This window comes from Penicillium hispanicum, assembly GCF_028827665.1.
Source record: "Penicillium hispanicum strain IBT 35686 chromosome Unknown utg000008l_segment0_segment0, whole genome shotgun sequence".
In the NCBI taxonomy this organism is placed as follows: domain Eukaryota; kingdom Fungi; phylum Ascomycota; class Eurotiomycetes; order Eurotiales; family Aspergillaceae; genus Penicillium; species Penicillium hispanicum.
The window spans coordinates 2,071,120-2,093,012 of NW_026623200.1; the positions used below are offsets into that span (position 1 = coordinate 2,071,120).

Consider the following 21,893-nt stretch of genomic DNA (forward strand, 5'->3'; position numbering starts at 1 on the left):
GGAGGGGAACACGGAAAACGGGCCTCGACAACACAAAAAATCCATCAGGCACCAAAAGGGGCGCTCGCCATTTTCTTCTCTCCTTCTCTTCTCTTCTCTTCTCTTCTTGCTCCTTGCCCCTTCTCTTGCCTCCTCCTTTCGCCTTTCGCCTTTCACCTCAGTCTTTACTTCTTCCAAACCATGACGCAGTCCCTGTTCTCTTACACTCCCGCTGCCTTGTTACATCATTCGATAGACCCCTCTCCAGAACAGTGCACTCGCTTCGACCGCGCGCGAATACTCCGCACCCGAGTGCCGTGATCTCCGGTTGGTTTTGAGAAGACCAGGGTGCCCGTCCGCGGCGCTGATCGAGGCATCCTTTCTGCAGGTCGTCCCATTTCTGCCCGATCGCCAGCGTGGTGACCAAACACACGTGGTCCATTTATCCAGTACGCAATCCTTCTGCGACGGCCGACGATGGCTGCCCGGCCCTAAGCCGCTCTGTGGATGTCAATCTCGTGGGGATTGCGACCACGGCTCAACAATAATCTCAGATACGTCCGTGCCCGACCTGGAGTGCAGCTTCCACACTTCCAGAATGACCGACGAGTCGTCCGAGGACGACCGCTCCGTCGAGCTGTCCTCCATCACTGCCATCTACCCGGAGATCAAGATCGATCCAACCGCCCCATTCAGAGCCACGCTAGAGCTTCCGGTCGCACTGCCGTCGCCGACTCGTGTCTGTTTCCAGCAACCCCTTGAGGTCGGACTTCCCGCAGCGTTGACGCCCCCAGTCTCCGTGGATGGCTCCAAGGCCGAGCTTGAACCGCCTACTGCCAGAGACGTTCATATACTTTCGCACCTCCCCCCGCTCAGCCTCGGAATCGAACTGCCAGATGGATACCCCTCTGAAAAGCCTCCCATCATTCAACTCCGCACCCATCCGCCATGGTTACCTGCCTCCGTCCTCTCAAGATTGACCGGTGATTGCCATCGCTTATGGGAAGAGTGTGGAAGGGATATGGTGGTCTTCACCTACATTGATCATCTTCAACAACTGGCCGAAACAGCGTTTGGAATTCAAGATACCCCCGGTGGCGAGGTGTTTCTAATGCGAGACCTGAAAATCGCTCTTCTGGACTTCAACAACAAAGCCGAGAGGGAGAAATTCGAGCAAGAGACGTTTGAGTGCGGAGTCTGTCTGGAACCAAAGAAAGGCGTTAACTGTTATCGGCTGCTTCGGTGCTCTCATGTCTTCTGCATTGCCTGCCTGCAGGACTTCTACAACACTTGTATCACCGAAGGGGATGTTGACAGCGTTAAATGCCTAGCGCCTGATTGCGAGAAGGTGTTGAATCCAATTCCCGCACCATCAACCGAAAGCCAGAGTACCCCCCGCAAGAAGCGGGACCGGACTCTGGGACCAAGTGAGCTTCTTCAAATTCCGCTTGGGCCAGAGACTGTTCAACGATATGTCTTTCTTAAGCGCAAGAAGAAGATTGAGGCAGACAAGACTACGGTCTATTGTCCAAGGAAGTGGTGCCAGGGTGCCGCCCGCTCAAAGCGACACCCCAAACCAACCGATCCAATGGCTGAGGACGTGGATGCATCTGACGAGGAAGAGGGCTTCACATTTGATCCACTTGGAGAAGAATCACAGCTACCTCCAGTCGCTGAGCGTGTCGCCATTTGCGAAGACTGCAATTACGCCTTCTGCAGTGTATGCAAGAAAGGTTGGCATGGCGAACTAGTCCGATGCCTTCCTCGGCGTCAAGCCGAGCAGACAGAGGAAGAGAAAGCCACTGAGGAATATTTGCGACTGTACACTTCCCCCTGTCCAACCTGCAATGTTCCTTGCCAAAAACGGATGGGCTGCAATCATATGCGTTGTTTCCAGTGTGATACCCACTTCTGCTATCTCTGCTCGGCCTGGCTGAACCCAGAAAATCCGTACAAACACTTCAACGAACTCAAAAACGGATGCTTTAACCGTCTATGGGACCTTGAAGGTGGCGATGGTCTCAACCCGGAAGGTGCTGAGGCCCTCCACCAAATTCCAGATGCGTTGTTGGCTTTTGACGACGATGACGACCCTCCAAACGCGGCTAATAGCAGCGATGATGAAGATGAAGACGACGATCGCCCGGCATGGGAGTTTGACTTCAGTGACGATGAGAACGAGCATCAACGACGTCCTCCTCCGCCCGCACCTCCTCCACCCGCACCTGTTCCCCCTCGAATCCGCCGTCATGCAGGCAACGCTGATCTAGAAGCTAGAGGCCGAAATGGCAATGGCATCGATGCCGCAGCCCGTGCAGCGCTAGAGCGACAGGCACAGGCTCGTGCTATTGCAGAAGTGCGCAACCGTCAAGCCGCAGAGCGCCCTGCACGGAGACCTAATGTCGCCCAGGGTCAGGCCGACGCACAGCCAGCGGTAGACTGGCGGATTGGTCTACAGCACTTCCTGGATCTAGTCCGAAACGACCGGGAAGATGAATGGGACAGCGATGAATTGGACGATGAATTCTGAGTCAAACGTTTTTATACTTGTCCACATACTTTCGGGCAATCCTTCAAATACACTGCAGATGCAGTGGTCTTTCATGTTTTCATGAGAAATGAATCCCCATGACATTGACGCCGATTTTACGATCTCCTTCCTTGGGCTATGCTTATTTCATTTTGCGTTACTATTCTTGGCTCTTTTCTTTCTCCGGTTTTGGTATCGCTCGGCGCGAGTTCTTGTGGCTAGGCTTAGCTTTCTTGCATACATGGGTTGGTGATTCGTCTAGCATTATCATAGCTTTATTGATTCATCCTACTTCTGAAATATCCATTCCACCTCGACGAGTAGCATGCTGCATAGTTTCATGGATCTATTCATTACATTTAACCAGGAAATTGATAAATGATTTCTGGACGTGCAAAGCAATGCTGCATATTCGTACAGTGAAGTTACTAAAATTGGTACACTTTCCCGACTTCATCTCATTGGCCCAGGTTCAAGGCTTCCAGTCATGCCAGAACTCATAACTCATTACTGTATGATCACAGTATAGCAGTAGTAAGCGGTAGTGACGAGAAGGATGCCAGCCATGCCAATGCTCGTGAGGGCGATAGGCAGACGAGGCTTGGGCGTGAAGTTCCGCGGGAGTATATTGGTGATGGTTTCCTTGGCTTTTCAGGCCGGACTGGGGATCACCAGGCGAAGATCCCTGGTCAAGTTCAGAATCATAATGAGCTTCAATCTCCGAGCTGGTCGAGTCTTCGGGCCTATAACCGGATACACGATGGTTTCTGGGCCTTTGAGCTTGGGTAGAGGATGTAGGTGAGGATGGAGAAGATTGCTCTTCTTCGTCATCCGGGTTCAGGATGCGGTAGTTGAAGTTTACCCAGTCATTCGGGTCGACCCCTCGTGGTATGCAGGGGATATCCGGTGAGATCTCGAACCCTGGCATTGGACTGACGGCAAGGCCAAGAAGAGGAAGCATAGGGCGACAATTGTCACGCTCTTGACTCCAAAATGGGACGATCCAATCAAGGCGAAAAGCGTACCCGATCTCTTCTTGCCAGGTAAGAGCTATGATGGCAACACGGCCTTTTTGGGAGGCGGCAACAACAAGACCAAGCTCGGGTATGTACTTGACCATGTTGAAGCGATCGCAGGCGGAGTGTATATCTTGGTTGAAGGCGAAACGTTGAAAAAGCGAGTTCTTGCACAGTATCTCGTACTCGGAATCCATTGGGTAAGGTGCAAGGCTGATGTTATGCTCGGAGAAGTGAATGACCGGGAAGAAGGCAGGAGACCGTGCTTAGAGAAATTCAGTACTTCCATCCGATGGTAGTTGGGTTGAAAAAGGAGAGTACTTACGATGCACCAGTCTGCGTTTGATAATATCAAAACTAGTATCTGACTGCATCTCAAAAGAATACTCATGGTGTAATCGCGATATCACCTGATAGTGTTCGTTGTCTTCTTCAAAGAGGCTGCGCATGAACGGTTTCGTGCGAATCAGCCTTCCCGAATCAACATTGTCTCCTTCGTCGGCTGAATCTGTCTCGGATATATGCCCACCAGTCTCAGAACTGGGTACAGATTCACCATCCACATGGTCTTGGTTAGAGATCTTCGAAGGCACTTGCTGCCCTGGACTTGTGGCAACCCGAGGCTCGCATTCGCTAGATATGCAGCAATCAGGAGAGAAAATATCATCTGGCAAAACACCGTTAGATATTACTCTCCCTCTGGGTGTGACTCGTTCTTTTGGGTAGCCAAAGACGAAGAGCTGAGAGGCATCAGGGACATCCTCAATTGCTTTCGATACATCCAGTACTAGACGTTGTTCAACAATCATCGGTTCTGGTGCGCATCCACATGCATCTTCCCTGGATATATGATGTTTGAATGTGCGTGGGTCCAGGGGTAAAACTGTCCAACCCCTTTGTGGAGGGTTGTTCATAGGGTGGCCTGGATAGTACAACCGAGCGGGCCACAAATCATCCCAGATCCTCCATACGATGACTCTGTTGCTGATATCGGTGCTCACCATCCACATTCCATTCGGATCCAAATCAAAATTGGCAAATGATACACAAGGGATGTTGTCGAAATGGCCTCTGTAGGTTATTCTGAGATTGCGGGATCGATGGTTTTGTGGCATCAGCTTCTTAAGTTCCCGCAAGTGCTTTCGACTGTCAATGTACACCCAAGTTTGGTCGGACTGGGTGATACTTGGAGCATTGGAAGTCTGGGATTCATCACTATCTGTCGATGCAGCATCTACCAACGCAAATGCGAACACTGTGATTTGGCCAGTGTTGGCGCTGACGGCGATTAGACGGGCAAATTTATGCGTCGCCAGACCCCAGGCACTCATGCCCACATTCTCCACAAAGAAAGGAGTTATTTCAGCGCCATCATATGGCCGCTGGTAGCCACCCTTGGAACAACGGTTAATGGCGGAATATATCGCCTCCACGTGGTAGGCACAGATATTTCCGGAGTCTGTTGCTAGCAAGAGAATCTCATCGCGGCCCAGGTCGTCCACTAGGATGTTGTTAATTGTATGAGGGGTCGCTTGGTCAATGTAGCCGCTTGCGTTGGCGTTCTCCATAACGGGTTGTATGATCATCTCCGCCTTAGATCCGAGTTTTTGGAAAGGTCCACGAGGTATCCAAACGTAGATGTCCCGACCATATGCGGCGAATAACAGATTGCGTCGTTGAGAGGAAGCTGCCTGTGGGATGGGTCAGCCAAGTCAAATATAAAATGCTTTGGGGTCTCTCGGGGCTCTCTCACCAAGTTACTCCTCCATGTGGCAACTGGGGGAGGAACCTCGTCATTTTTCCTTCCTTTGTATAAGTACCATCGAACTCGGGTCTGGGCAACCATTCGACACCTACAATGAGAACTACCCGGGTCAGCTCCAGGACCTCACGTGAGACATGAAGGGGGCCTCACTCTTTCCTTGTCTTTCTCTACATTGAGAGTATTGATCCGAGGACGAAGGTAGTCCCTGCCATCGGGGAGGACTGTTGGGTCCTGTTCCCCGTGGCTTGCAAAGGCCATTTCCTTCAACTATGGCTCCTGGTCTGCAATGGTTGAGTACAGACTGGAGTAGGTCCTCAAGTCCGGGCAGTAAAGATTGGAGTAGATGAGGCGGGATGCTAGAGATGAGGCGGTCATTGCCAAAAACCCAGCGGCGGAGAGGAAAAGCAAAGAATGGAGAGCATAAGAACAGGACATGGTCAAGTTAAACGCCAGAAGTTCATATCGGTGACCGCGGGGATGTGGAGCAGGCGATGATGAAATCCACCCCGTTCACCGCCTGCCTTGTTATCTCCAACTCCTCCGATCTTGAAGTCCATCGCACCCTTCAGCAATCATGGATCTGGTGGCAGGTGTACGCAAAGAAGGCAGCCGGTGAGTATTTCTTGTCTACTTTTCCTTTGCTGCGCTGTTCCTTCCTAACATTCTCATCCAGCGGCGGCCGTGACGAGTTCAAATGGTCAGACGTCAAGGACTCAGCCTATCGCGAGAACTACCTAGGCCATTCGTTGATGGCCCCGGTGGGACGCTGGCAACAAAACCGTGATCTCAATTGGTATGCCAAGGGCGATGTGGATGAAGAGGAAGAACGAGCTCGCAAGCAGCGAGAGGAACTGCAACGAGTCAAGGACGCTGAGGAAGAAGCCATGGCTCGCGCACTGGGACTGCCAATACCTCCCAAGGCCGAAGAAAACGCCAATTTAGTTCCGCTTGGAGGAGGCCAAATGGATGGAGGGGGCAAGGAGAGGCCACGAACTAGGGAGCCGCAAACAGACTCACGAGCAAGCCGAAGACACAGGCACGGCCGCAGTCGAAGCCCACGGCGGGAGAGACACAGGGACCGAAGTGGGGATCGAGGCCGTGACAGAGAACATAGACATCGCAGATCCCATGATGATGGAGATCGTCATTACCACAGTCGACGCCATCGATCCCGTTCTCGTTCACGCGAGCGGGACCACCACCGCAGGAGACGATCCCATTCACACCCACGGAATCATCATGGCCAGAGAGATGACGAGCATCACAGACGGCGAGAGGTGGAACGCAGCTATTCCCCGGTTCACAGACGCCGTGATCCTGGACGTCACAGAAACCGAGAGAACCACGATCGACGACATTGATATACAGAATCACGAACCCACCATCATGAAACAATCGGAAGTTCTGGCCTTGAGCATTCATAACCGAAAATTGGGCACGGCCACACGAACTCTCTGCTTTGCTGTCTAATCTATGTGGTGGCCCTAGTTTACATCTAATCACAATGTTAAATCACAGCTCATCGTGCGCGGCCTCCGTGCCCTTGGGCAGGTCCGGCATGGACATAATGTTCACCACCATACTGGTCCAGCCGGTAAAGTGCTGTGTCCGCTGCCCTTTGCCAGTCTCAGGGTTATACTGCTCCCACGCAAAACCGGTTTTCTTCCACTCGCGGAAAACGTTCTCGACCAAGTTCTTCCGCAGTTTGGAGTACATCTCCCGGGCTTGTTCCTGGTTGGGGCCGGAGGCGATTGCGGTGTCCTAAGACAGAAGGGTCAGATCACTCGTTCGAGTAAAGTGGGGGGTGGTAGACACATACGTGGAGATTTCTCAGCACCAAATAGTTAATGGGAACCCAAATAGGACTCCTCCAATAATTCTCGTCCGTGCCGTAGAACTTGTCCTTCTTACTCAAGCTTCGAATGCCGTAATCACTCCATAACTCCTCGGGGTCGCTGATCAGGTCCAGCACAGGCTTGAGTCGGGGGCTGTCGGGACCCAGCATGCCAGTCAGGAACGGGAAAATGGAGATATAACCCTTGTGGCACACGTGAATGCTCTCCTCAAACTCATCAATAGTCGCATCACAGAATGTCTGCTCAGTCTCGTCCCAGTGAAGGTCATCGATGTTGCGAGTAATGGCAGTTTCATAATAGGCGAACTCCTCGGCATCTTCAATCTCGCCCAAAGTCTCCGCAATACGGCGTAGCGTGCGCGTCATCATTCCCATCCAGCTGATGAGATCCACGTGGAGCTCACCTGGATGGGGCGGTTGGGGTCTGGGATAGTCATCGATGCCAGACGTCAGAATGTGTTGTACAGAGCGTCCACGCCAACGATAAGCTTCCTTTGTCGAGAAGGCCTCCCGGTCGTACGACTTGATGTCACCGTGCTGTGTACTCCGGTACCAAAAGTAATGTTTCTTCATTGAAGGATAGAACGAGCGAAGATAGGCGTGTGCCAGTTCCGGGTTCCGCAAGGTGGCCGAGCGCAGGCGTTCAGCCACATCACTGTTGTCCAGAGACTCAGATTGAATGCTGCTGTCGCTATTCGCCTTGTCCATGAAGGCTTCAAGAGCCATGAAAAGTGTGGGCGGGTTAGCGTAGTGCGGATATTGAACAGTAAACTCCGGTGGGACCTTGCTACGAGCTTCATGTCCCAGGATTTGCTCACGGGCGATCCAGCCATCCTCATCCATGAGGTGGAACCAGCTCTTAACGATTTCAAGCCTGGGAAAGTCAGTTGACCCCAGTTCAAAGAGGATAAATCTGGGAAGACATACGCAAGGTCCGAGTCGTATTCCAACACAGGCAGCAAGTGAAAGCCCTCGTCCCAGAGGAAGCCCCGAGGAAAGAATGGCCGGGAGGGAACACAGGTAAAGAGATCCTTGGGCCCCTCGAGAACGGGCTTGGCCGCAGCCCTGGCCTCGGCAGTCTCTTCCCAGAAGCCCTCGTTTTCCTCATCGTAGGCAGGGGAAGCAGACCGATCGACGACATCGTCTCCATGGAAGAACCCAACACCACCAACCAAGTTGGAAAGCATGGCTTTTGAGAACTGCAAGTACTTAGCAGAGTCAAACGGAGCTTTAGGTGAAAGAACTTGGTTGAATCTCTCAGAGAACGAAATCGACGCATCCTTCAGCTCCTTGGTGATAGTCTCCGCTGTAAATAGGTTAACAATGGCCGTTTTGAGGTTTCGATTAAAGGGGCTTACAAGTCAAAGGCTCAGGGGCAGACCCAGACGAAAACAGAACATCAAACTAGAGTTTGTTAGCCAGCCCATCTTCCAAGAAAGTGCAGTAGCTGATTTTACCTCGAAGGGTCCCTTGAAGACCTTCTGGACGAGATGGACATTACCCTCGCCTGGCGAATGCTTGATAGTAAACAACTGTGCTGGCGGCGGCGGATTGTCCGTGCCGAATTCCTCGACTAGCGCTTCAACCTCCGGCTTCATCTGAGTGAACATAATTCCTATGCTAGATTAGCACAAATACAGCAAATGTCTATCAACGAACGCACCCTTGGCCTGCCACAGCAGATTCTGCTGCATAGTCGCACTAGACACGAGACCATGGCCCAATGGCTTCTCTTCGTAACTAGGGTGATCGTGTTGGAAATACTCATTGCTTTCCGGTCCGTCAGTGACATCAATGGAGAAGTCACCGAGCTCAGAAGAGTAACCCTTGAATTTCACAGCGCCGTCGAGAGCCGGACTCTCCAAGTCGGTATCCGGGTCAACACCCAGCTGGCCGAGTCCCTCTAGAGTAGTGTAAAATACCATGGAGATCGGCTGGTCAGGACTTCCGTCATCGCGAGGTGTACCCTTCACCCGGAAGCCCCAGCTGCCACCATGCTGGCCGCCAGGGACCTTGATGAAATCGATCGTGAGGTCGAGCGTGTTACCAGCATCGTGGATAATCTGCTTGCCACCCTTGCGAATATCATACTCGTCCCATCCATATCCAGCCATTCCCTCATTCTGTTCGCAGGTGTGTCTGAAGTCTTGACTCGGTGTTAGCGGTCATCTGCGCAGCAAGCAGTCCGGACGACGCGGGAAGAACACACTCCCTTGGGCAGTAGCAAAGTCATCAACCTTCGCCCACATCAAGCCAGCAGCCAGGCTGTTCGCAATCCGAGGACGGACGCCAAAATAGAGATTTGGCTTGTAGGGGCCCCATAGCAGTGACTCGTTGTTGGCACGCGCGGCCTCTTTAATCAAAACGGACACATCGTTGGGATCTTGGCTCGCAAGGACCCCAATCGCATAGAGAAGCGAGGTAAGTAAAAGTGAGACCCGGAGATGATGCATCATTGTCGCGCATCACTCAATTGGGGACATCGGAATGGATAGTTGTTCAGTTGGACGAGCGGAGCTGCTTTTCCTCCGCAATTACGTGGCCCGAGCTCCCCACCGCGGCGCAGAGTAATTCCACCAACTATGAAACCAACATCTCTCTAATACAATGATTAAGGTAATATTCTTTGTTTAGATGTACTGGTATATACTGAACTCTAGAGCTGCTCACGGGGGTCCAGCGATCCGATCTTTGCGCTCTTGGCCTTGCCATCGAACACAAATTCACTCATCAACTTACCCGTCCCAGGGCCATTCTGGATGCCCCAGCAGGTGTGACCAGCAGCAAGATACAGGCCCTTGGTATGGGTCAGCCCAACCAATGGCCCTCTAAAGCCAGTACTGTTGGGCAGATAGCAAGCCTGTCGGATGCTAACTTTACCGTCACGAAGTTCGTCCGAGATACAACCCACTTGGTCAATGATATCCTGGCAGCGCTTTGGATCAACCTCAACATCTGCAGACGTGTCTGGGAGTGGGACAGTCTTATCTCCGTCACCACACGCATAAACTGTGTCGTCTGGGCGTGCATATATCTCCGGTGAGGCCACTGTTGGACGAGACTTCATTGCAGGGTTGAAGTTCGCTGGGATTTCAATATTGGTGAACAAGGCATAGGCGCTGACAGGCCTCGTTGGCCGAATAACGACACTGTGAGCCCGCATGGCTGCAATGGGAGCTTCTGGGAGGACACGCTGGGTCCACGGACCAGCGGCCACGATCACATCGGTAGCGGGGATGGTGTGAGACTCTCCTGATCCTTTGTCGGTGTATGTGATCGACTCTATTTGGTCATTTGGACGCGTGATATCCGTGACCTTTCCAAGAATGATGCCCACGCCCTTTTCTTCCGCCAGCTTGGCCATGGATGTAGTAAAGAGGTATGGGTGAACTTGAGCCGTCTCGCCGGGTCCGGCCATGCTCTCATAGGCTCGAAGAAGTTCAGGCTCAATCCAATCAAGATCTTCAGGGGTTCTCGCTGACTTGAGCTTGGACAGTGCTGCCGCACTGCGCTTCTGCAACGACTCGCCCTCGGCTTTCTTCTCGCTCTGCTCGGTCAAGGAACGGCCTCTAACAACAAGCTGACCACAGTTGGTCTCTCTATATCCCCATCTATTCTTGCCATCATGTTCTCTAGCAAGCTGTGTGTGAAGCGCATAACTGAGCCCCACGAGGTTGTCCGGGTAAGCCCATTGCGCAAGAAGTCCGCCAGCTTTGCCCGATGCCCCGCCTGCGATGTCGGAAGCCTCGAGCAGCGTGATTTTGTGGCGGGAAGGATCGTATGAAGGGTGCCTTGTTAGAAAATAAGCGGAACAGCATCCAATGATGCCACCACCTGTTCGAAGAATCGTGGTCAGTATGTTCCAAGGATAGGCGCGCGGGGTACCAGGGTCGAAATAGCCTGCTCATACCAACAATAACAATTTCACGTCGGTCACCAGCGGCCGACATCTTTGCTTTTGGCACGATTTGATGAGCTAGTATTCGTATCGAAGCCACGACGTGAAGCGTTGAGAAAGAGTAGGTGGGAGCACCGGTTTTGCTCGATGGAAAGCTACGTCACTAGCATCGGAGTATGCCCGGTCATGTGCGCTTTTCTCCATACAACAAGTTTTGCGACGCTTCGATAGGATAAAAAAACATGTCTAGCAGACTCGAATTTCAAGGAGAATGCAGCAATTAAATCACAATGCCTTTGCGGAAATTTTTGAAGAATGAAAAACCCGGGAAACCATGCTCCACGAATGCAAACTGTGCGGGAATAGGAAAGAGAAATAGAGACAAGAACCACCCAAATTTGGATATCAGACGCACTCCTAGTAAGTCTCCTCAGAAACCATTATCGCGACGGACTGAGTGGTCGGTTGAAACCACCCGTACGGTTCATGTACTGGCGGTACTCCGTCTTCCTCTCCTTCCTCACGCCGTAGATATCATTTCCAGGCACCTTGGTGTTCTTAGTGGTTCGAAATCTGGTGAAGCCCATGCTTCGCCGCATCATTTCCTCCATCTCATCCTCGCCAGCATCTTCCTTGAAGTCAATATCCATCTCCTCCTTATAACGACCATGGCCTGATGCACCATTGGCATGTCGACCATCTTCTCGGTTCCGAGTATCTCTCCGGTCGGCGCGACGATCGCCCTTGTAGCCTCGAGGAGGTGGTGAACGGGAACGCGACCGAGCCTTGCTACCATTTCGAGCGGGTGATCGCGAGCGAGAGAAGTCGCGGAACCTGTCGCCTCTGTATGCATGCCCTGTTTGAGACCTGTTAACCAGATACAACTCACTCTACAGTGGGAGTGGGTTGCCCATACCTCGTCGATCATAACCACGATCCCTACTAGGGCTTCTCTTCCGGTCCCTGACCCCGCGTCCATCTCGATCTCTATCCTTTCGGTCTCGGTCATTATCACGGCGGTCTCGAGACCAGCTCCGTTCTCGCCGTCTATCCTTCCTGTCTCGAGAACGCGACCGGTATCGTCGATCTTCGCGGGTTCCATCACGTCGGACATTTCGAGAGGCTGGTGAACGTCTGCGATCGTGGTCCGAATCTGGCTCTGCTGAGCGAGTCTGAGAGTCTTTCATCTCCCACATTGCGCCGCTATCAACTCGTCGGGCGCGTTTCGCAGGGGGCTCCGCCATGGTGGGTGCCCGAGACAAATGTTGTCTCGCGTATGCGATTGAGGGGTATGATGACAGTATTGATGTCAGGGAAGTAATACTTTCTTCCTTATTCCAGACGGCATAAGCTGTAGACGGGATTAAAAGGAGGGTAAGAATTGATTATATGAAGGTTTCGTGGAAAGGGTATCAAGTCATCGCAATGGGGATTCTGCCTGGGGAAGAAGAGAAGTTTATTCCGGCCGCCGGGAGAACCCTTTTGCGCAGTCTGGTACATGTACCGTGGACATTGTTCCGCCCGTCTTAGTAGTAGCTTTTGGCGACAATTCCGGTGTCAAATGGAATTTACTCGTTTGAAGAAGAGGATTATACACAATAATGGCTGCCCTTTTAGCAATTTTAGGCTGTGTAGGTTCATCCCATGTCATTCATAGGTTGAACCCCTTTTTACAATGAACTATATATTGCTTGGGTACATTGTTGACGAAGTTTCGCTTAAACACGGATAAGCGAGCTTCTTTGTCGAGGTAATGCCCAATAGAACACCGTCTAAGATTACAACTTGATACCCATTTCTACTGCCTTATGACCTTTTTTTTAATCGCCTGGATTACTGCGAAAAACCATACAAGAAAAAGGAAAGAATGAGCGCATGCGATGTCTCTATGGACACCTAAGTTCCTCGAGCAAACCCAGAAAAGCGATACATAGGAGCACAAAATGGAGGAGAACCAATTAAATGGAATGGATGAACACCAGGGCTACAAGTTTAGAGCTCTCCGTACATTGGGTGTTCAGACATGAATTTCAAGGGCTACGATAAAGACCCGTAGGTACTTTTCTGGGTATAAAATAGTACCGACAATATTTGAAAATCTTTACACATTGCTCCTCATGAACCATTTAAATGACGGGGTACTTGCCTGAATAGACTTTCTTCATAGATATCAAATAGTTTAAAGACAATTGCGTATTTATGCCCTCCTATAGACCATGATCAGGGTTTATCTCCTCTGGGAGACTTGCTTTCCATGAACAAGGGTTTTAAGGGATTTTTGAGGTCAGTTGTTTATGCCCGGCACCTTGGTTTGATTATCCATTCTTTAAAGATATAAACTTACATATCTTTCTACACAAGTACCAATATGAATAACAGCATGGTGAAAAGTAGCTGCTGAAAAAGGGTGTCCAGCACTTGTGCTTGATGTACTTATCGCACAATTTCATTGGGATGCCTATAGGAGCGTGGAAAGACATCTTGCTACGAGTCTGATTATCTGGAATGCCTAAATAATATGGCCTTCAGCGTGTAGAGTAGGGAACACAGAGGAGCCTGTATCGAACAATGAAATCAAGCTAGGATTGCCAATTCTGTGCCTCCTCATTTGTTGTGGGTAGATTGAACCTGTTAACCTCGATACAGAATAGAGAAGGATAAAGACAAGATTGCCAAGCTCGTTGGCAGTGTGTCTTTTCGTGATGCACGCAGGAAAAACAATGCAGACGAACGGGTCGGCCCGCTGAGCCCCAACTTTAAAAATTCCGCTACAAATTCGATTCAATACCCCACCTTTTGTTTCTTTGCTGCTATCACCTTAAGCATAAGTGTCTATAGCCACAAGCCCAAGCTATCCTAATATTTCATCACCAATGAAGGCTAAACCCACCCCAAAAGGAAAAATTACAACCATTCAGAGCTTCAGAGAGATAGTGTTGACATTCAGATTATTATTAGGCATGCCGCAGGAATCTGAGGAATCTGACTTTACAAAGGTATCCCTTTGATGGTATGATACGTGCCAAGGCAAACCGGAAGAACTATGTAGGGGAATTAGATGCAGAGTGTATGAATGTTAGTCTCCAGAAGTACTCGGAGGCTCTTGCCATTTCGTTGTAGTTGCACTGGAATTCTAAGACGCGGAATACGGTCGTGGGCCAGTGACTACTTAAGGCTAGAGTGTAATAATGATACCCAAATACTTAACGGAATCTCGTCTACGCAACGTGAGCTGGGAACTCATACACACCGAGGTTATAAGGGGGTAAAGAAGAGATGAAGATTGAATTTTCCATGTACTACAAGGGCACATCTGCCGACGGAGACCCACATGTATAGGAGCCAAGACCAGGGAATGATCTGGGCTCTGAGCAATATCAGAGGCAAAAGAGCTACTTATGGCTCTGGGGCATATTACATAGATTTCAGTATTCAGAATAGGAGGTGGTGCGTGGCGCACTGTCCTGCGACCACCAGGAGGTATTAACTAAGCATACATTCATACAAAGAAGTTCAACGCTCGTAGTGATATGGGTATGGGGCACAAGGTTTAGAAGAATCGCCACCAGAGCAAAATAATCACAAGGAGTCCGACGCCGGCAAAAGGTCCGTACTATGAAATGGTCAGAACTGTGTGGTAGATCTTGGGTTGACCACCTTACCTGCTTCACCAGCAGCTCCCAGTTGATGCGCACTGCAGCTCGCCGGTACTTCTTGCTGTCCTCGCGCAGACGACCTGATAGCTCACCCATACGCTCCAAGCTATCTCCTCGGTACAGGAGGTCTTCGATGTTCTTGGTCATGACCTTAGTGACATCGCGTAGCTCATCGTTCAGTTTATCCAGATTCTGAGAGGCACGGCTATCCTGATATAGCTTTTTAGTGCGCTGAATGAAGGTATCAAACTCGACGAAAGCATATGGACGGAGGCTAGGAGAGAGATATTGCTGAGAGGAGTAGGTGGTAGTGAATTCAGAAGCCAGGTCAGCAAGATACGTGAAGGCGAGCTTGCGGGGATACGATCGGTCGCAAATGCAGAGAAAACAAATTTCGTCTTTGATCATGTAGCTGTGAACTAGTCAGCAACTCCATCTGTAGGCCCTGGGATCCGTATTCTCTCACTGGAGGTTGTACTGGCCGGACTCAATACTGGCCTGCGGGGCAGAATTGCGATTCAAGCGCCGAAAAATCATTTTTGCCTGCGATTTGATCTCAGAAAGTTCCGATTCGGCCTGCGTGCAACTGTCAGCAAGCGTCCAGGGCCAATACTAACAAATACTCGCCTGCTCATCATCCACTGAAGCGGCTAGCATAAGGCCTGTTTGCTCCTGACATTAGCACCACTGCAGCTTCAACTCATTCAATGAGTCCCATACCATCAAGCCGAGCAATCTGTGTTGATTTTACCATCGTCGCAACTGCTGGTCTGTGAGGGAGCACCAGAATTGCTCTTGTTTAGTTGAGAGACCACGCTTCAACCGGCCAGAATGACCCGCGGGCGCAAGGCGGTATCCAGTGGCAGAAAGCGCCGGGATGGGTGAGCCATTGTCGATCTCTGTGCTTTTGTTATCAGGCTGACCTTGTCAATAATGTGCTAGGCGATCTTCTACTCGCGCTGCCGATGCAGTAGAGCTCTTAAGCTCTGAAATGTCGCCTTTGGAAGCTTTGTCACCGGAAACACCCGCTAAGCGGACGTCTAAGAAGACCGCACCTCGGGGCAAATGGAGTGAAGCACAGCTCTTGACGAGCGATAAGTCCGTTTTGATTGACACAGACCTGACGGTATGCTTCAAAGTCTCCAGAACACAATACCTGACCAGCTATCAGCTAATAAATTGGAAACTTAACAGAAGCTCCTAGCAAATCCAGCCGCATGGAACTGCCTAGAGGAAGATGAGAAGCGCGAGATTCTAGCTCTCCTCCCGGCAGATATCCACCCTTATACCATTGCCCCGCCTGATGACCCTAACGAAAAAATACCCCCACTACCAGATTCTTTTCTCCGATATTCCAATAACTGGCGGGATGGTATTCGGCAGTTCCAAGTTGACCTCCAGAATGGCCGCTACAATCCCGAATGGTTGCGCCAGGCCGAGGAAGCGAGGCGGCAGCGGGAGAATGGCGATTTTGATGCATTCAAGGAGCGAGAATTTGAACAGTTCTGGGGACAGAAGCAAAAGATGGATATGCGCCTGAAAGCTGGGGAATGTGGACGCATCCAACTTGGCGTACTTGTGGATGCCGGCGTGATCTTGGTTGGCGATATTTGGCGATTCAATTACGTTTATGGCAAAGGAGCTGACAGAATAGTCATCGATAAGGAAGCTCGGGTATGAAAGTCTGATGCCAACTGGGAAAGTTCATTGTACTGACTGTTGCAGGTTCATGAGATCAACAACTCTAGGCTAACATTCGTGATCCCTGGTGGTCAGCGTGTCTTTCTTCCCAGTGTCCCCAAAGAAGCACAAGAAGCACAAGAACCGCAAGTGCCTATACAAGCGGAAGAAACGACAGAAAAGGGGCAAGAGAACAGCAAAAACGGCGAGATCAAGGCAGAGGACATTGATCCAGCTTCACAAGAGCCCAACACTGCCTCGGGAATTGCAGATGACACAACGAATAATCCAGTACAGGTTGTGATCATGAGCGAAAAAGCTACCTCAAAGTTCGCCCATGAAAGACTCAAGCGTACAGCACCCCAGCCAACACCAGAATCTCCAGCCAAGCGAAAGCGTGGGCGACCACGTAAAGTAAAACCACTTGAGCCCGAGGCAGAGACCGCTCCAGAATCCATCGAAAATGAGAACACCATTGATGACGCCGTTGTACCTAGCCCAGAAGATGCGCCGGTGGATACCATGAATCCTCAGCCCAACTTTGAATCTCCGAGCCCAAAAGAAAACATCCCAGATGCGACCCAGAGTTCATATGACGCTGGAAAAGAGCAACCGGAATCTTATGAAACCATCAATGAATCGGTTGAAAACCCCATCTCTGCCTTTCAAACCACTGCTATTGGGTTGGATGAGGTCATCGTCCCTAATATCTCGTCACCTCGTTCGCTAGTTATCAAAATCCTGGAAACCGATGGTCGCATGTCTGGTGCTCGAACTGCGAATGCATGGAAAGAGATCCGCTGCTATCGCAAGAATCAGGACATGGGCAGCCTTTGGGATGTGAGACAGGCTTGGTATTTTAAGCAGAAATAGGCATGATATCCAAACAAGAGCCGGATGAAGAAGAATGGGCTCTTTTCCTTAGTCAAGCACTGAGGCTAGATGCATTGGGATATGTAAACACGCAGTGACGAGCTTCTAGGCATCGATCTGCAATAGGGCCTCTCTCTTTCTTCAGGGGTCTTCATGTTTATGGCTTTCATACGACACATACAAACTCAGTTGCTATTAGAAGAAAGTTATACAGCAGTAGACGGCTATACTCTTGCTGTGATCTTGGTGTTGTGTTGTTTAGAATCGTTAGTGCGAGTTCTCGTCCATCTCTTTAACCCATTGTGCCTGGCAGTGGTGAAGGATCCGAATCAGCGGCCACGTCAACAGCGAAACTGGCTTGAACAAAATCCTCAAGCTCCTCGCTGACCGTCTTCAGTTTCTCCTTGACACTTGCAACGCCTTCCTGGCCAACGATATGACGGGACGGAGGGTTGTCATGCCCACCGATCGATGTAATAGCATATACGGCTTCTGACACCAAAACCTCTAGGTGCGCCGAGCTCAGCGGAGGATGCATGGAGACAATTTTAGGGGCTGAGAAAGGCCCTTTCTCAATTGAGCTGACTTTGGTATTCTCCTGTTGGTCATTATGCCGATTTGACAAACTGGAATCGCTGGAGACCCCCTCGGACTGAGCATCGGGGAGCTGGGGGACAAGGTGGTTTAATATACCGCGGAAGAGAGGCGCATTATTGTTTGCGGGAGAGTATGCAGGAAAGATTGGTGGAACGCTGGTGACCAAATTGGCGAGGATACCAATCTCTATGCTACACTGGAAAATGGTGAGCTTGACATTGAACGGTGCAATCTCGTAGGCCAGACTCTGATGGTTGAATTAGCTATTGCCATACTGCCATTAGAGTCATAAACAAAGACTTACATCACAGAAACCTTCAAGGGCCCAGCCGGCTGCACAGTACATTCCAAGTCCAGGTGTCCCAATATGCGCCGCTATAGCTTGTTAACTACCGCCACATACAACGAGCGTTATAGCCGATCTTACTGATGCCTGACAAGATCATAATATGACCAGAATATTCTCGTCTCATATGGGGCAATACAGCTTTGATGATATTCAGAGGCCCGAAGTAATTCACCTCAAATTGATCGCGAACAAGGTTCAAGGTCTGTTGCGAAGCGGACAGCTCTTCGACCGTTCCTACCAGAGCTTTTGAAGTATTAATAGCCTGCCATTTGCTATCAGACAAGTTTGTGGGATTTTACCTTGGCTCGTGCAGCATAGAAGGATGTCGACCCGACCGAATGCCGCAACTGTTGCAGCGACGACCGCCTGGCACTCTCCCATCATCCTGTGTCGCAGATATTCGTTAGTTTCCAATGCGTGTTTCTGACGCTAAAATTTCACATAAATCAAAGTCGGTAGAAGGAAAGCCTAGAATAACAAGCGTACCGGATGTCCAAAGGAACCGCTTTCATTCGGTCCGTCCACCCATCGTCGCGGTGTGCCTCCACCTCAGCAAGGAAAGCGTCATATCCATCCCGGCGGCACTGGTCCTTCTCTAAAATCGAATGCACCAGACATAGCAGCACGTAGTCACCGTGCGCCAGGACCTGCCGCGCGACCGAGATGCCAATGGGCGAATCTCCCGCGGTGATCAGCCATACGCGCGGCTCGTTATGCGACGGGAAATGTGCGCGGGGATCGGAGGAGGGGTTATTGTCCATGGATTTCAGCGCCGACAGTCAAGCGCGATACCCATCGCGCGGTCAGGAAGTGTCGGCGATGGCCACTTGGGAGTCGGAGCGAGGTGAGTGAGAATGGCTGCGGATAACTCCGGACAGTTGCGGCGTTGGAGGTTGGAGTTGCAACGGAAGGGGAACGCCAGGACGGATGCCAAGGCCCACTTCCCAAAGTTCCCTTAGTCCAAGCGGCCACCAAAATGTGCTAGACCATCTGGCCGTGCTGGCCTCTTTCTCTTCTCCTCATCATCTCCCGTCATTGCATCATGCCTGAACAGCGGCAACGCAGACAGGAGCCCGAGGCCAGTGTACGTATCTTCACTATGGGTGAGGATCAGACGCCCTTGGGCTTTATCTGACGGTCATCTAGTCCGGCTTCAAGGGCGCCCTCCAGGGACTTGGAATTTTCCTGCTCGTGCAGTTTGTGATTGGCCAATTCTTTGGCAATAAGCAGAATGCAACATCCGATGTCAAGACAGGCGATATGCCTGCGTTCGCAGACCGTCCGCACCCTAGCGAAGTCGCCAACCCTAGCACTCTTCCTGATCTCATCGCGCCCATCTGGCCTTCCGATAGTGCTCTCGACATCAGCATTTACGTGACGCCATCGATTGTCGTTCCCTCTTTCAAGTCACCATCCCCGGAGAATGTGCTGGTGCTGCAGGAGAAGAACTTCACGATCGGGAACTACAGCGACACCCGGGAAATCGATACCACTATCAAGGTCCCGAAGCAGGTCCAGCAGAATGGAACTCTTTGGGCGCACTTTTTTGTCGCTCGCTCAGGATATCAACTCGACCCAGCCGCCAAGGACTACAACACTGACAATGCTGTCCATTTCTTGCGTCCGTTGAACCAGTACCTCGCAAAGAAGAAGGCAAAGAAGCTGAAGAATCTTCTGGCCTCTTCTGAGGAAACTGAAGACGAGGAGGAAGATAACACACCCAGCGTGCAGACCGTCTCTTACTACCACCCCAACTTCACCGTGTCCTTAATCCCGGACTCTGGCTCTCCGCGCTTTAGCCAGATGCACCCAGCAGCCCGCCAATACGTGCAGCTGGAACGCACTGGCGCTCGCGACCTCAGTGGAAAAAATGGCTGGTACTACCCAATTGTTTTCCTGAATACTTTCTGGCAGTTGAAGACCCACATGACCGAGTTGAACTCGACCGTTGAATCGGTGCCTTTGCGCATTACCCTCAACAATATGGCCAATTGGAAGTTTAGCATCGTGAGTAGCATTGACGAGGGTTCCAAACAGAGCGCTCGACAAGCTGCTCATGGTGGTCCGGTTCCCGGCGGTGGTGATGGTACCGAGTGGGAAATGGTCAAGGAGATCCTATTGGATACCAATATTTACCTCCTGGGTACCACCGGTATTGTCACTATTCTGCACATGGTGTTCGAAACCCTGGCTTTCAAGAATGATATCGTAAGCAATGATTAAATCTGCATCTGGGCAGCTGCGACCTTGACTAACAAGCATGCCTTCCAGTCCCACTGGCGCAAGAAGAAGGATGTCGTCGGTACTTCTGTCCGGACTATTTTGGCCAATGTGTTCATGCAGGGTGTTATCTTCCTCTATCTCATGGACAACAGTGACAACACCTCGTGGATGATTTTGGCCAGCCAGGGCTTTGGAATCCTTCTGGAAGCCTGGAAGATCACCAAGACCGTTGATGTTCGCATGCGCCCCCCGCCCGCGGACTCCTTATTTTCGTTCTTGCCGTATGTGATTGTCTTTGAGGACAAGCACAAGCTCACCGAAACCGAGCAGAAAACCAAGGAGTACGACGAGATCGCTTTCCGTTACCTATACATTGTTGCGGTTCCTCTCCTTCTAGCCTACGCAGCGTACAGCTTGATCTACAACACTCACAAGTCATGGTACTCATTCATCCTTGAGACCCTGGTGGGTAGTGTCTACGCTTATGGCTTCCTCATGATGGTTCCGAGCTTGTACATCAACTATCGTTTGAAGGTTAGTTCCTCCGTGTATGGAGGGATGGGTTACACATACTGACTTGATCCATGTAGTCTGTTGCCCACATGCCTGGCAAAGCCCTGACTTACAAGTTCCTCAACACCTTCATTGACGATCTCTTTGCCTTCACCGTGAAGATGCCGTGGCTGCATCGACTGGCCACCCTCCGAGACGATGTCATCTTTTTCGTCTGGGTCTACCAGAGCTGGAAGTACAAGGTCGACTATAAGCGTGTCAATGAATTCGGCCAGGGAGGAGATACTGACGAGGAAGAGGAGCCTGCTCCTGCCAAGGAATCTAAGAAGGAGGAAGTCGCCACTCAGACCTCCGCTAAGCTCAACTCCAAGTCTTCCACCCGCAAGAGGAAATGATCCTGCTCTCATTCAGTTCTTCCGTCATCCCCCAAGGAGCTCAGATTAACCTGATATGGGTTTGCATGGATTTACTCTGTTTTCAACATCGCAATGCCTTGGCACCGGCCTTATGCCATGTTGATGTTGAAAGAATTCAATAATTCTTGGATGAAGATGCTATTATACCGTAGACATTCAATTTTGATTTGGAATGAATTATTTCAGTCATAGTCTGATTTCAAGCGCGCAGAAGACAAGATTTAACTCGTGGTTGATCCCAAAAGATAAACCTCCCGCCCTTTGACACGGTTGTTGTGGATTGCCCGATCGGGTTTAAGCCGCTTTCCTGCGGTTCGCGCCCACGTTCTGCCTTCTATGCCGCTCTCCATCGTTTCTCGTTCTGAGTTTGTTCTCATTCTTGCTTGAATCATTTACTGATAACGTGTGAGCTATTTTCCACGCTTGCGCTCGATCAGTATCTTAGGCAAGGTCGAGGCGCGTTTTGCCATTGCGCGTGGACGCGCCGACGACCAAGGCATAAGCCGATTCCCCCCACCAGGAAGGCAGGCGGCTTCGAAAACG

At 50.8% G+C, this 21,893-nt stretch overlaps 9 protein-coding genes across 9 annotated transcripts; 4 read left to right on the plus strand and 5 right to left on the minus strand.

Moving 5' to 3' along the window:
- Positions 1-577: 577 nt before the first annotated feature.
- Positions 578-2,509, plus strand: N7459_009622 (RBR-type E3 ubiquitin transferase; the record flags this gene model as incomplete). The annotated part of the gene is made up of 1 exon (XM_056948790.1): positions 578-2,509. The coding sequence occupies one exon, from the start codon at positions 578-580 to the stop codon at positions 2,507-2,509; it is 1,932 nt and encodes a 643-aa protein (XP_056796015.1).
- A 472-nt stretch (positions 2,510-2,981) lies between these two features.
- N7459_009623 (uncharacterized protein) lies at positions 2,982-5,371 on the minus strand (the record flags this gene model as incomplete). The annotated part of the gene is made up of 3 exons (XM_056948791.1): positions 2,982-3,790; positions 3,851-5,216; positions 5,279-5,371. 3 exons carry the CDS (start codon positions 5,369-5,371, stop codon positions 2,982-2,984), a joined length of 2,268 nt encoding a protein of 755 aa, XP_056796016.1.
- Positions 5,372-5,864: 493 nt separating this feature from the next.
- Positions 5,865-6,760, plus strand: N7459_009624 (MMtag domain-containing protein; the record flags this gene model as incomplete). The annotated part of the gene is made up of 3 exons (XM_056948792.1): positions 5,865-5,902; positions 5,964-6,231; positions 6,302-6,760. The coding sequence occupies 3 exons, from the start codon at positions 5,865-5,867 to the stop codon at positions 6,758-6,760; spliced, it is 765 nt and encodes a 254-aa protein (XP_056796017.1).
- Positions 6,761-6,802: 42 nt separating this feature from the next.
- cwh41 (mannosyl-oligosaccharide glucosidase) lies at positions 6,803-11,095 on the minus strand (the record flags this gene model as incomplete). Its single annotated transcript, XM_056948793.1, has 9 exons — positions 6,803-7,051; positions 7,110-8,019; positions 8,073-8,451; positions 8,504-8,549; positions 8,603-8,760; positions 8,809-9,291; positions 9,355-9,528; positions 9,816-10,979; positions 11,056-11,095. The coding sequence occupies 9 exons, from the start codon at positions 11,093-11,095 to the stop codon at positions 6,803-6,805; spliced, it is 3,603 nt and encodes a 1,200-aa protein (XP_056796018.1).
- A 388-nt stretch (positions 11,096-11,483) lies between these two features.
- Positions 11,484-12,287, minus strand: N7459_009626 (SNUT3/LISCH7 family protein; the record flags this gene model as incomplete). Its single annotated transcript, XM_056948794.1, has 2 exons — positions 11,484-11,899; positions 11,960-12,287. 2 exons carry the CDS (start codon positions 12,285-12,287, stop codon positions 11,484-11,486), a joined length of 744 nt encoding a protein of 247 aa, XP_056796019.1.
- A 2,306-nt stretch (positions 12,288-14,593) lies between these two features.
- N7459_009627 (SNAP receptor SEC22) lies at positions 14,594-15,453 on the minus strand (the record flags this gene model as incomplete). The annotated part of the gene is made up of 5 exons (XM_056948795.1): positions 14,594-14,656; positions 14,706-15,111; positions 15,166-15,275; positions 15,327-15,361; positions 15,420-15,453. The coding sequence occupies 5 exons, from the start codon at positions 15,451-15,453 to the stop codon at positions 14,594-14,596; spliced, it is 648 nt and encodes a 215-aa protein (XP_056796020.1).
- A 77-nt stretch (positions 15,454-15,530) lies between these two features.
- Positions 15,531-17,252, plus strand: N7459_009628 (uncharacterized protein; the record flags this gene model as incomplete). Its single annotated transcript, XM_056948796.1, has 4 exons — positions 15,531-15,580; positions 15,642-15,825; positions 15,894-16,373; positions 16,425-17,252. The coding sequence occupies 4 exons, from the start codon at positions 15,531-15,533 to the stop codon at positions 17,250-17,252; spliced, it is 1,542 nt and encodes a 513-aa protein (XP_056796021.1).
- A 292-nt stretch (positions 17,253-17,544) lies between these two features.
- N7459_009629 (short chain dehydrogenase/reductase family protein) lies at positions 17,545-18,959 on the minus strand (the record flags this gene model as incomplete). The annotated part of the gene is made up of 5 exons (XM_056948797.1): positions 17,545-18,096; positions 18,154-18,224; positions 18,277-18,441; positions 18,498-18,583; positions 18,685-18,959. The coding sequence occupies 5 exons, from the start codon at positions 18,957-18,959 to the stop codon at positions 17,545-17,547; spliced, it is 1,149 nt and encodes a 382-aa protein (XP_056796022.1).
- A 281-nt stretch (positions 18,960-19,240) lies between these two features.
- N7459_009630 (CLPTM1 family protein) lies at positions 19,241-21,329 on the plus strand (the record flags this gene model as incomplete). Its single annotated transcript, XM_056948798.1, has 4 exons — positions 19,241-19,282; positions 19,345-20,406; positions 20,470-20,955; positions 21,012-21,329. The coding sequence occupies 4 exons, from the start codon at positions 19,241-19,243 to the stop codon at positions 21,327-21,329; spliced, it is 1,908 nt and encodes a 635-aa protein (XP_056796023.1).
- Between the last annotated feature and the right edge of the window lie 564 nt (positions 21,330-21,893).